This window comes from Aythya ferina, assembly GCF_964211825.1.
Source record: "Aythya ferina genome assembly, chromosome: 1".
Taxonomy (NCBI): Eukaryota; Metazoa; Chordata; class Aves; order Anseriformes; family Anatidae; genus Aythya; species Aythya ferina.
This window is the reverse complement of record NC_140296.1, coordinates 146536191-146549471: the sequence shown is the minus strand read 5'-3', so window position 1 is coordinate 146549471 and position 13281 is coordinate 146536191. Positions and strand designations below refer to the sequence as shown.

At 38.7% G+C, this 13281-nt stretch overlaps 1 protein-coding gene across 1 annotated transcript in view; it reads right to left on the bottom strand.

Annotated features, from left to right (window-relative positions):
* BRAF (B-Raf proto-oncogene, serine/threonine kinase) overlaps positions 1-13281 on the bottom strand; it is an 84596-nt gene that overhangs the window by 58812 nt on the left and 12503 nt on the right. Inside the window, exons 2-3 of the mRNA XM_084505348.1 lie at positions 11515-11616; positions 1824-2087 (exon numbers count right to left, since the gene is read on the bottom strand). Of these exons, the coding sequence (XP_084361474.1) occupies positions 1824-2087; positions 11515-11616 (366 nt within the window). The remainder of the gene's footprint in view (positions 1-1823; positions 2088-11514; positions 11617-13281) is intronic.

The window sequence follows — 13281 nt, the reverse complement described above, 5'->3', positions numbered from 1 at the left end:
CAACCAAGTAAAGTCAAACATAATTTCTCTGGTGATCCTACCTGTAGCCTAACTTAAACCTGGTGAAGCACATGTTTATAAACATCAAAACAATTATGCTTGCCTTCACGTTTGCTGTAGTGTATTGCATAATCATAATCATAATCATAAGCTCTTCTTTATACAAAATGATTCCTTTAAATGCAAAACAGAGGTCAGGCTTGCTAAAAGCCTTAAAAACATCTCTAATAAAAGGATTGAAGAGGAAGTTAAAAGGGGAGGGAAAGGAGCAGCAGAAGCATATTGCGGTGAGGAGAAAAAGTAAGAGTGGAAACATGCTATATGGCTTAGAGAAGAGGAAGAGATAAGATGGAGTAACAAGAAACACACAGAACAATGCAGGCAGTGATATACTATGACCTACTGCAGGAAAGAAGGAGAAAACTTGTGGCAGCTTGATCACAGGAGCTGAGGCTACAACAGCTAGACAAACTGGGACAGAACACCTGAAGAGAGCAGGGTGACTCTGAAATCCAGTACCCCTCTCTCCAAATTTCAAATGTAGGCAGCACTAGGTGCCAAGCCATACCTCACAGGCAGGCAACAAAATCACCTTGCTTAACACTATGCATCTGCACAGTGCTACAAAGAGGTTGTAATTTACATTAAATTACATTTCGTGGGATGGAGGGAAGTAAAGTGGCAGGAGAAGGGAGAAGACATGCTTCTCATGTCCAGTACTACTCAGTTTGTGTTTTCTCCTCTTTGCTAGTAAGAGAAATCCCATAGGTTGTCACAGTTCAGTCAGAGTCAATACCTGACTGACTGCTACAAAAAGCACTAGTTTCACACAGACACTGGCTGTGCAATCCATTCAATTCCCACTTCCACTGGGAACATGGCTCCCCTTTAAGTGAGAAGACTTCAAAAAAAAAAAAAAAAACACCAAAAAAATGCTAGCAACTGCTGACAAGATACAGTCATGTATCAGTTTACTGGTCAGTGTATTATTCAAAAGCACATATTGAGGCTCTTCAGTAGACAGCTTGTAACAAAAAAAAAAAAACACAACAACACAACACATGCCTCTAAAGGACAGCTAGATAGCCTGCAAAAAGTTAACTCTTCTTCCATGATCCCAGGAATCACAGTAACATTGTCAAAACTGATAAACAAGAGGTTTTGAGCAGTTTGCAGGCAATGCTACGACAGAAATACTTGCAGGCTCCTGTTAACAGAAGCAATGTCCCTCCCCATGTCAGTTCTATATACAGCACCCGATAGCATCAGGGTCCCAACACAAAGCACTCACCACAGAGAGTGGGGAGGTAAACAACAGAAAAACAAGCAATTCTGCACAGCTCTACTTAGCTGTGCTTAGCTTGGTGCTTGCTGTAGAGCATTCACTGCTGCTAGTAACTTCAACAAGACGGAAAACATTTATTTTCCCTAATCTTGCCCTGTTAAACTAATCACTAATTTTACATAGTACAAGAAATAGATTTTTCTGCCCCCTCTTACCTGTTGTAAAACAGTACAGTACACTATGTATCTAAAAGAGCTTTTTTTTTTTTTTGGAAAATATTTGAGTTATTTCCATTCTTAGGGAACTCCTGAAAGTGTTGTCTACTATAGCAGTAATGCAGAATGCATAATAGTGTTAATGCTGTAGAAAATATCCAACCCATCAAAATGATGGAGTACTGAAGACCGCAAACAGATTTGCCACCTCTTTGACTTCCACCTGGGTTATTTTTTCAGCTCCTGAATTAACTTTTGAACGAAGACAAACAGAAATACAGGAACTACTGAGGTTCTAAGTATGTACAAAGAAATTGACTTACCACAGTCCTTTGCTTGTTGGGCAGGAAGACTCTAACGATAGGCTTCTGTGGAGACTTAGGGTTATTCCGTGACATATCAGTAGGGTTTTGATAAACTGAAAGGGATGAAGTTGCTACTGAGAGGCTAGAGGAGGAAGATGATGCAACTGTGTCTGTTGAAGCTGAACTGGAGACAGAGAAATCAGTTCCATTCCCCATGGATTCCAATAACTGCTGTTCTCTCTGCTGTAGGGCATCTAGTTTGCTGGTGTACTCTTCATAGGCCTGTGAAGGAAGAACAGCTATTTTAATGATGTAGTAGCCTCAGACAAAAACAGAAGCCTAAATTCAGAATGAACATGAAACAAAGAGCATTCTGAACTAGTTCAAATTTCCCCAAAAAATGTACAAAATGATCTGGTCAAAGTTTTTAATAGGAAAAAGAAGTAGTGGCTTTAAACTCACGTTAAACTTTCTGAAATAACTGATTTTAAAATCGATAAAATGGGTAAGTGGATAAAAGAAATCATAGCTCCTAGTTTCAAAGCACCTCCACTATCTGCTATAATTCAGAACTACGTTAAAGGACAGCAATCTTCAACGAGTGTTGTCAGGTGCCTTTCCAAATTATTGTGCTACAGCTAAATGCAGCACTCTCTTGGAATAACAGAAAAATACGTCTACTGCAATAATTAAGAGAAAGCAGAAACCTGCTTCTTGCTTCCTGAATCTGACCACGTACTTAGCTCACTGTTCACCATTCTTCACCTCTGGTACTAACCTTTCTTTCCAGATGGTAAAAACATTTGTTACAGTTAGAACACAACCAACTTTGCCCTGTTACAAAGTCACCCAAAAACCACATGGAAGCAATCGTTTGAAATATATATATATTTAATTAAACTGTATGGTATTAATTTGATTTTCTGCCAAGTAAAGGTTATACAAATCCTAATTACACACTGGCCAAATTCCTTTAAAAAAAAAAAGTCAGCAACACTGAATTTGTCCATGAAGTTTTAAAATAAATATAGCCAATAAACATTACTGGTAAGTTATAGAACACAAATATGCAACTGTATATATTTTGTTTTAAAATCTGTTTCCATCAACTTTATTTGTAACAAGAACATCGCAATCTATATCCAAATACCAGTGTTACTTCTTCAGCATACAAGTTAGTAGGTGCCTTCAAAATTCTGAATCAAAAAGCTTGAACCAGTTAAGAAACATGTGCTTCATGCTACATAAACATTTTGGCGTTAAACAAAGCTGTGTTAGACCTTTGCAGAGAATAAGATCTTTCAAACTTAACATCTAAACAGTAATGAAGAGAATTTTCTTCTTAGCTCTCCAGCAAGACTGAGAACTGTGCCAGGCTGCATATGTTTTCAACGTGAAAGAAGATATTTACTTCAGGGAAAGATCCATCCTTACTTGTATTTCTCTAGTTCTCTGTGCATAACTTGCTTCACTTTAAATTTATAGAACTGAACTAACCAAAAAGCTGCAGGGTGCATATTTGGAAAAAATATTGATTTTAAGAGAAAAAATAACCTTGCTCATAGATGCAAGTGATGCAAACACACACTACATTTTACAATTCCATTTAAATCATACAGGTTCCATCTTTTAATAAATGGCCATAAGCTGCAAGAAACTGACAACTGCTCGCTATTTCTTTTGAGAACTGAAAGTATCTAGTGTTTCATGATTAGACCACAAACTTGATGACTTTAGGCCAGAACATTTTCACTCTGCTGTCAAAAGTAAATTGAAAGTTACACAATTATAAATAATGGCATTTTTGGCTGTACAGTACCATAAGCATCTCACTCTTACTTCCAGGAACAACTTTTCATGTAAATTCCAGTAAAAGTTCCATGTGTCAAGAATTATTTTCAGTAAACAAAAATTAAGAATCATAAACTGTTACCATTTCACCAATACTTTTCTAAATACTTACTTCCTTTTCTCATGAACATTGCAAAATATTATTTGCACTAACATATGCAACGTTACATTGCTTCCGGATACTTGTGGGCTTAGTTCCTGCACAAAACTACACATCTTTCAAAATACTCAATCCTACAATGTTTACACTGGCAGCTTAATCTGTCACTAATGCAAACTCAAAAGTCAAATGATTTATCTTACAAGCATAAACATTGAGCACGAAAAACTGGGAGCTCTTGCAGGCTTTAGATTCTATACTATTAAACTCTGCATGAAAAGACCTATTTTTTTTTATGGAGGCAAAAGCTCTCAATGTCAGAGCAGAAGATCCCATTACAGAACACTATGGAAGTAAAAATTTACCATTAGACTTTAGATATGTTTTTCCTCTTAAAAAAATATTTCTATATAGAAGCTGCAATAGTAGGTGCAGCAGAAACAGAACAGCTCCAATGAAATCTCATTTTCACAAAGATTAAGTACATCAGTCTCAGCTGATGACTAACACCCACGGACCTTACACAGACGACAGCACCAAGTCAAAGCCGAGAATTATCTCATAGAGTTAAATTTAAGGAGTGTTACGACAGCAGAAGTGGCCTTTGGTAAGGTATTCCCACCTAGGAGAAGGCTATGCCATAGACCATGGCCACATTAGCTGGCAGACATCAACAGCTACAAAAATCAGACAAGGACCTATTGGTCAACCCTAAGGTTGATTTCTATCATCATTAGCATTTGAAATATAAACTTAGAAAAAAAGCATATCATATCTACCATAAAAATAAAGATTATGCTGAACATTGTAGTAATTCATGAAATGAAGGATTTTAAAGTGAAGTTGCTCTCCAGCCATCCCGTTCCAGGCACAAAACTCTGCACTTAGCTTTCCTGCTGTGCTTGTTGCTACCACTGGGCTTCCATGGTCCACTCCTCCAGGGGGTCTATCAATTGCCAAAACCAAAGTGTCTTTAATAACATATATTATCCACATCAACTTTGTTTGTCCGCCCTATCACTAGAAGGCTCCCAATTTTGGGTGAATTTGCAGCATTCCCCAAAGTTAAGGAAAAATTTATTCAAGGAGCTGAATGCTAGATTCAAACTGGCACATCTTTCTAATCTGCAAATAACTCTATGGCTATCTAAACTAGAAGGAAAAGTTAAAATTAACCATATTGCATATCAGTACATACGAATATCGTGCACTCATACATATGAGACCACTCCTGAAGCTTTAACTGCGAGTAAAACGTACAAAGGCCTGGTAAGCTGCCAAGTCCATTTAAAGCATTACAAGTTGGCGTGCTTATATGCAACGTACAGACAGGCTATACTACGTTGCTGCTCACTCACAGGCAGCAGAGTAAAAGAAGTTACTCCTTAAGCATTGCAGCCCATTGACAAAATTAGTGGTGACCTCCAAAATCAACAGAACCGCAATAGGCACACAGCTGTCCCACCTCAGTCCTGTCAGCATCATCTTGCCAGCAAGGGATTTCCTCAAAGGCACGCATGTTTTTCTATTACGTATCACTCATATTATATTTGAAATTTGCTTTCTTGGGCCATAACCAGACTATACATTCTGTTAAGAACATCTAAAGTAGAAATAACAAGTGGAATGTTTTTTTTCAGAATTAAAACCTGGGACAAAACTGGATTATGGTTTCCCCTTCTCCCTGTCCCCCACTGCATCTGGTGGGAACCCAGCCTAAACTCAAGTGGACCAAATGGTTTTTATCATTCTCTCTCCCTTCCTCAATCAAATTTTAGGTACCACCCATATTTTGCAAGGCTCTTAAAAGCCCAAATTACAGCTTCCACGTCTCTGAAACCCAGATTGTGTTGCTATTTAAAAGATGTCTGACCTTTTAGACTGTTGATCAAATGCAAATCCCACTAAGTTAAATGGGAGCTGAAGATAGACAGTAACGTAAACCAGGATTTCTTCATTTAGTAAGGCTCCTAAATCTGTACTCAGTCTAACTTGAGACACCCCAGTTTTGGTCCAACATATTTGATCCACACCAGTTAGGAGCCTGGTGAAAGTTAACCTGAATCTCTCCAGGGGCCGCCAGGTTTCCCGGTGACTGTACCCAGCATCAGTATTTCTTGAAATACCACAAAGAGTCTGAACCAAGCTGAGATTAATCATTCTGATCCATTTCAGCCCGTATGCGCCTGCTGTTGCAAAAACATGCTGTAGGTCAGCAAAGAGGTAATCTTCTTTAATTAATTAGACTTCCTGCATGGATTCTCGTTATGCAGGAATACGGAACGAAACACTCTCCAGAAATTCAATAGCTGAACTCTCAAAAAATGGCAAGAGCAAGGCCTCTGAATAAAATTCTGTTTTCCTGGACTATTAGGTATAAAGTAGAAAATCACAGCAGTTAGGGACAAACATCTCTACCCACATCATTCTCATTTTAATTAGCATCCAACAGTGAGACTATGAAAAAGGAAGATTCCTGCACACCAAAAAGCTGGCTGAGTTTTGAAACTTGATTTGATACTGTCATTCCAGCCATGCATTTGTACTGCTTTATTTTGCATGGAGCCTAAATTTAAAAGCAGGCAGCTTGCTCTTGTACTGTTAAATGAAGGAAAGAGCAGGTGCAAGAGGCAGCCTCACACTACGCGAAGAACTCTGGGCTAAGTAACAGAACTAAGGGGCTAACAGTGCTAAGTGAAATTCTCAGCTGAATTCATCAGATTACTTTGTACACGTGACTGCTAGGCAAGAAGGACACAACACGTTCTGGAATTTTAAATAAGGCTTCTTGAACGGTCATTAAGAGTCTATAATGGCTAACAAATCTGATTAAGTTACTTAAGTATGATCTCTCCTTTATAAATTTAAGCTGACCGCTTTTGGCCAGTTTTCATCTGTACAACCCATTTTGAGTTCACAGACAGCATTTATTGCCAGTGTTGCACTGAAATACACAGACCTTTATCCTTCTACCCCTAACTTGTGTTATCCTTGTCATCAGTACTTTGTTGGTAGAGACAAAAAGGTTTCATTTTGATGGCCATTATAAAATAAATCCTTGCGTATTGTTCTAACAGTTTTTATTTTAACAGTTTTTGCGAACTGAATCCCAGGATTTCCCAGTACCATAGTACTTGACTTTTCTTGCAGTAAAGTTTTCCACTATTTACAATGCTCTAACAAATCTTCAGAAAAAGGGTTTTTCCACAGTGAATCACAAACTGTGTATTTTGGGAAACAGCACTTCAAGTACAGATATAACACAGTGAGAAATTATGTGGGAAGACAAAAATCATTGATGTTTTCAGCTGCTGTGATACAGAGTGCTTCCAAAAATGTAGTAAAACCTACCAAGGAGCCCCTGCAGCCTCTTCTCCAGAATAAAAGAGAAGTGCTATTAATACTATTTCTACATCGACTGAGTCAAACAGTTATTTCAAATATTTAACAGTGGTTTCCAGGGGTCTCTTAGATCCGAGATGCATGCTCACACACAGAGGTAGGAAGAAGTTCTGGGATGACCTAAGAAAGGATTTTAGCTACAATACAGAAGCCACACTTAGATCTGAACACAGCCAATGCTTACTACATTAATTATTTCTTCCATCCAGAACAAACAGAGGTTTTTCTTGTAATCATTTTAGAGAGCCTTGATAAGAGTCCCAAAGCTATTACTAATTACAGCAATTAGAAGAAAATTGTATGGTTAATGACGAGTGTTCTTTTCTTTCTTCTGTTCACTTCGTTTCCTACCCCTGCATCTCACACGCATGCTCAGGAGCATCTCTGCAGCTTCACTCTCCTTCCTCAGCCTCTCCTTTCCTGTCCCGACAGGAGGGAGACAGGTTACGTGATATCCTAGAGTTTCACACTACTTTTTCCACTCTAGGCAGCTGGAAGTGGTAACACATACAGGCTTGAGGGCCCTACACCACTTGCCTAAGAGTCAATTCTTTAAGGCCATTGCTGAGGAGTGATGGATCAAGGCAGGGAGGTGCCCCTGAATCTGAGTACCCCCTCTTGCAAGCATAAATACACGCTGAACTCAACATAGCACATGTCAATTATCTGCAATATTTCAAGTCACCTGGTCTTCTTTCACAGTCAATTGATGAATCCTGAAGTGATGGCTGCAACAATAGCTGTCAGTTTTAAAATTCTTCTCGTGTAAGACGTGTTGAACCCCACCCTCAGAATTAAAAAAAACTGCCACACAAAATTTTTGTCTTCGCTCTTTGAGATGAGCACAGAAGCAAAAGCTTGTTAGCTCATATCTTCTTAAGCAACTGTAACTAAGGCATAAATTCATTTTTATTTTTAAATGAGCTGTAGGTTTTATATTCAATGCAAGAATAATTCTCCTAAATCCTCTGAATGGCCAATTTCCAGATTTATTTTATTTTTTGTCTATTTCTTCAGCTTTCCTATGGATGCTTCCCATCTCTTTTATTGCTTTTAATTGAAATGCTATTTTGTTGCCAGGCCCAACCACAACTTTACTTGACAAATCCATAGAGGCAGCTGTAACACAGAATACCAGCCAGTATACCAGGTGCTCCAAGTCCTTCCTGTGAACTTCAGCACTTGGTAAGAGGCACAAGAAGCAAGATATAAAGCCATATGAGAGTACAAAAGAACTGAACGAATGCTATGGTACTGAACTCTTCAGACCAGATGATGGATAGCCGTCAAGCTTTCAGGAGATATCAAAAAGCCACGGTTTTGTAGAAAGCAATACAGCAATAAACTAGATGTTTGCAACAGGAGTGAAAGCATAAGTGTTCATCTGCAGGTACTTACCTAGCAATTAGCTTTGGATAATTCCATCTTTTGCAAAGGAAAGCAGACAACATGCTTGCTGATAGCCCTCAAGAGGTGATCAACAGGTAGAGTCCACAGAAGTCCTTAAGTGTTGCTCAGTTTTTATGGAAGAGGCAAGACATATCAGAGCAGTGGAAGGAAGGAAAGCAAAGGCTGACACCATCACCGGAACAGGCTAACAAATTTACCCACAAAGACTCTGGCAAAAACAGGGCAATATCACATTTTACATCCAGAAATGAGACTTCAGCAAAGCAATTAAAATATGAGAAGTCAGAGGAGGCTGGACAGAGCTTGAAATTGCATAGCCTTCCCATTCAAGCATATACTGGAGACCATGGTGTCAAGGCCTACATTGAAGCCCTGGGAAAAGGCAGAAATCACACGCAGAAGACATGACAATGCCCAGGTATGGAAAGTGAGCAAGAGACCCAAGAGTGGCTCCGAACACAGGTAGCTTGCTATTTCTAACGGATGTCAGAAGGATGAGTTATCTACTGAACTGCTTAAGCTACCCACACGTACTCTGCATAATTTCCTGTTCTTTTTATGCATATCAAAACTACTGCATTTTCTTAGTTCTGCATTTTCTAGAAGCAAACATGTCCTTCCCCACTTTATCACGCTACATCCACAGCTTGTTGCATGTAGCTTTGTCCTTTCATGTTGCGGCCAGGGCTGTCCTAGCACTTTTTCTGATAAGCAGAGGAATACAGCAAGTTAAAACATTAGCTCCAGCAGTGACGAGCTACATCCAGATAGATGCCTGCAAAGTAAATTTGGACAATGGAAAGCAGCTTTTGTTCTGGACCAAGCCAAAAAAACAGCCAGAAAGGTGCAGAAAGGTCGCACCAGATAACTGTTGCTGCATTGAAATGAATCATCAAGGGCTGCCAGTAATCTTGCTTCTCACCGTATCAGGTATGTTGTAATACATTTCTTTCTTCTCTTTCCCTCACACTTCAGTTCTACTGAAGGAAATCTAAAAACTAAACAAGTGACTGGCTTGCAGCATATAATCCTATTCAGTTCCATTAATCCATCCAAGTGTGATCTAATCCAGGTTGATGACCACGCAAAGAGGAAGTTTCCCTCTCTCTCACCCCATTTTCTAGGTTCTTGACTCACAGCTGCAACCTCTTCCCCTTCCCAAACACTAACCACAGCTCTGGGACTCATGGGACTCCATCATAACCACAGTCAGTCTACTAGCTGGATGGCAAACGAATCCAGCAAAACCAGAATATTTTCCTCTTGGGTTAAGGACTCCAAGTGGCTTAGCCACTACTGGTACTGCAAGTACCTGAGCCAAGGAAGCAGAGGAACCACTTAGCAAAGAGCTGGGAAAAAAACCTCAGGATCTTCATTTCAATGATGGTGGGCTCTTTTTCACAGGACCCGCTCCCTTATGGGATAATTTATCTGAAAGAGTACCAGCATTACTTGTCATAAGACTCTCTTCATGACCCAGGACAACTTGGTGTGGCAGAAGAACACCCTGCCCTGTCCAGCAGGGCTTGCATAGCACACAGATGAGTCCAGTCCACCTTACTGTTACGTCTCAGCTGCACGTGGAACCAGCAAACTCACAAACCTACTTTAAGCTTGATATTTTGTAGTCACTAGGCATCCCAGACTTACCATAGTTTTTACACTATTGCAATAATTTCTAGGTAAACATTTGCTCCTGTAAATGGCCTCTTTCCTATCGATGAACTATGGAATAATTTAAAAGCTTCCAATGTAGGAACCTCACTTTTAATCTACATACAAGCAAGTGACAAATGGCTGTACCAAACCAAACAGTTCACGACCTGAAATCCAGACTTAGCAAGCATTAGGCTTATTATTATTGCAATTTGATTCATCATTTAATAAAACCAACATAGATTCAGCAATATTAAATACAGAGATCTGGAACGAACCGGTTCAAGTTTATATAAACACTGGCATGTTTATATGCCACTGAGTGGTTAAAATAGTGATTAACACTGATTCAATCCTTACATTTCATATTAGCAAGAAAGGAACTACAGAGGGCCTCATTTGACCTTAACAGTTAAGGACATTATGTCAACACTCGTACAATCAGGTTACCGCCCTGCTCTGACATGGTAAGATAAAAGCTAGAAATACCTGAAATAATGAGATCTTTATTTTTAATTACCCAGTGCCATTAGGCAGCAAGCACAATTAAAATGACTACAAAAGAAAACTGGTTGACCTCCAGTTATTTCAGTACTTGAAAGACCCAAGAAAAGGGCAGGGTTTGGAGCAAGCGATACCTATTCAATTCCTAATAGATGCAACTGATGCATGTGGTCCTTTTATAGTTTCTTAATGGTCCTGCATCTACGCAACTTCATGAATCAGGAGTAATGAAAGAATAAAAAGATTTAATTTTTAATTAGCTTACAAATTAAACGCAGCTTTAAAATATTACTCCACCCTACAATTCTTTGCATTTCTGTAAGAAAGATCCCTTCTACTAATAACAGTTTTTGTATTCCACATGACTGTATTTCAAAGGATAAAAGAAGGGGGATTCAACTGCTTTAAAGGCAAAAGTTAGTCTTATGTTCCATGTGCATATATTCACTTAAAAATGCATTCTTTGTTATATTTTTTATTTTCATTATTATTATTACTATTATTTTTTTAAAACTACATACACAATTTTTCCCCCTGCACCAAAAAGGACACCTTACATTTCAATTGCACCAGCATTAACTGTTAAAAAATGCCACTGATCCTCCCTTACTGATGCGTATGAGGAATTCCACACAGCCCCCTTCCGTCTCCAAATAGAAAAAGTTAGGTTTCTAGTCCACAAGGGAGATATACTCTTACTACAGGTATTCTTACTTTTAACACAAGATGCTTCATATAAGATAGATAACATACCAGTGACCTAGCCACATTTGTCCACAAACTTACCTCTAAATATATTGATGGTGGGTTATGCTCTCCTCCAAACTTGTCTAGCAATGCTTCTATATGTTCTTGTGTTAATTTAATCATCTGTTTGATATTCCACACCTAAAATAGAAAATGAAATATTTTAACTTAATTAAATCCTAGGGAGCCTATAGAATCAGCCCTAAACCAAAACAAATTACATTTTCTAGATATTTAATAACAAAAGTCCATAATAAAAATATTTTAGTATCAGTAAGTGCACAAAGCTATCCTGCTCATTCATGGTCAGTAAGACACATTTTACTTCCCTCGTAAACAGAGAAAAAGTAAATTTGGTTTCAAAATTCAGGAATGACTGTATAAGCAACTTTTTGGAATGTTTTGGTTCTTATGTTTATCAAAACCATATTTAGCATTTTTCTTGCAACAGCCCTACCAAGTTTAGTGGAGTTGTATCAAGCCATAAGTAATCTGCGTCAACACATTCATGTAATCCAGACTCAGTTCTATTTGCATGGTAATACAACGTCTCGATCTTAAGTACTTCCTATACCGTGAATTCCACGTTCCCGTGCCTTACAAGTTTTCTTACAGGCCTTGGATGTGATCTGAAAGAAACATTTACCTCTAGTGCACAGAGAAGATTTATGGCACTGTACTGTGAAACAACTCAGGTTGGTAGTTATTCGTCACAACATCCTGAAAGAGCCCATTTCACGACTTTGAGATTACTGTAGGGAAATGGCATTACGAATCCTAGTGCTATCACCTAAGAAGGCACCGAACCACTAACTCGAATAATTTCAAACAATAACGCTACACTGATTTAAGAACCTACTTAGACCCAACAAAAATCAGAAATTTATAGGGCAGAGAGGGAAGAAAGAGGAGAATCTCTTCTTCACAGGTACTGTTGTTCAGATAATTTACCTGAAAAAAAATAATCAGGGTTACCAGACCCAGAATAGGAAAAAACAAACAAACAAAACAACACCACACTGCTTCTTCCAAAGGGTTTATAAGGACTTCTGTTACATCTTTCAGTTTAACTCTTCTCTACTTCATGGATTATTATGACATATACAACCTCAAGACTGGGCCTGGGCCTGGACCTGGAAGTTATCACAACTTCTCTCTTTAAAAAGCAGATGCAACCACCAGAGTATTCCATAGTATATACCAAGAACAGGATCCAACCCAACCTGGATCAAAACAAGTCTTACCAGTCTTGAGATATTCACGAAGAAACAAACTCCAAAATATAGTTCCCATGTTGTGCATCACCTTACTTACACTCACTTAAGACATTGGTTATCCGCCAGTAAACATTAAGATTAAAGGTAAGCCATTCCCTAAAGAAACTAAGGATTGATTCCTATCTAGCTCCAGTTTCAGAACAAACAGAACAAAGGTTTCATCACCAAGCTACATTCAAGCAAAAGCAGTTTGCTGAGGGACAAGTAACCTGAACCACCAAGGGTGAGGGGACACCAAATGAAGAGCATGACGTTCAAACATTCTGGATGCAAACTCACTTAAGGCAACTGGGGAAGTCAACTTGCTTCTCAACTTACAATCACTTTATCATGTGGAGTTAGGAATGCTAACCAGCAAACAGGAAGATCTCTGCATTTTGCTAACGGTTTTCCCAAGTTGGCAAGAGGTAGCCACATCCTTGGTGAAGGGAACAAGCTTGAACCAATACCCTATGTCAATTAACCTGTTCAATAGAAGAGTCTTAGATGTTTAGTTGCTGTACAAATGGTAACGTGCTATTAACCTGGC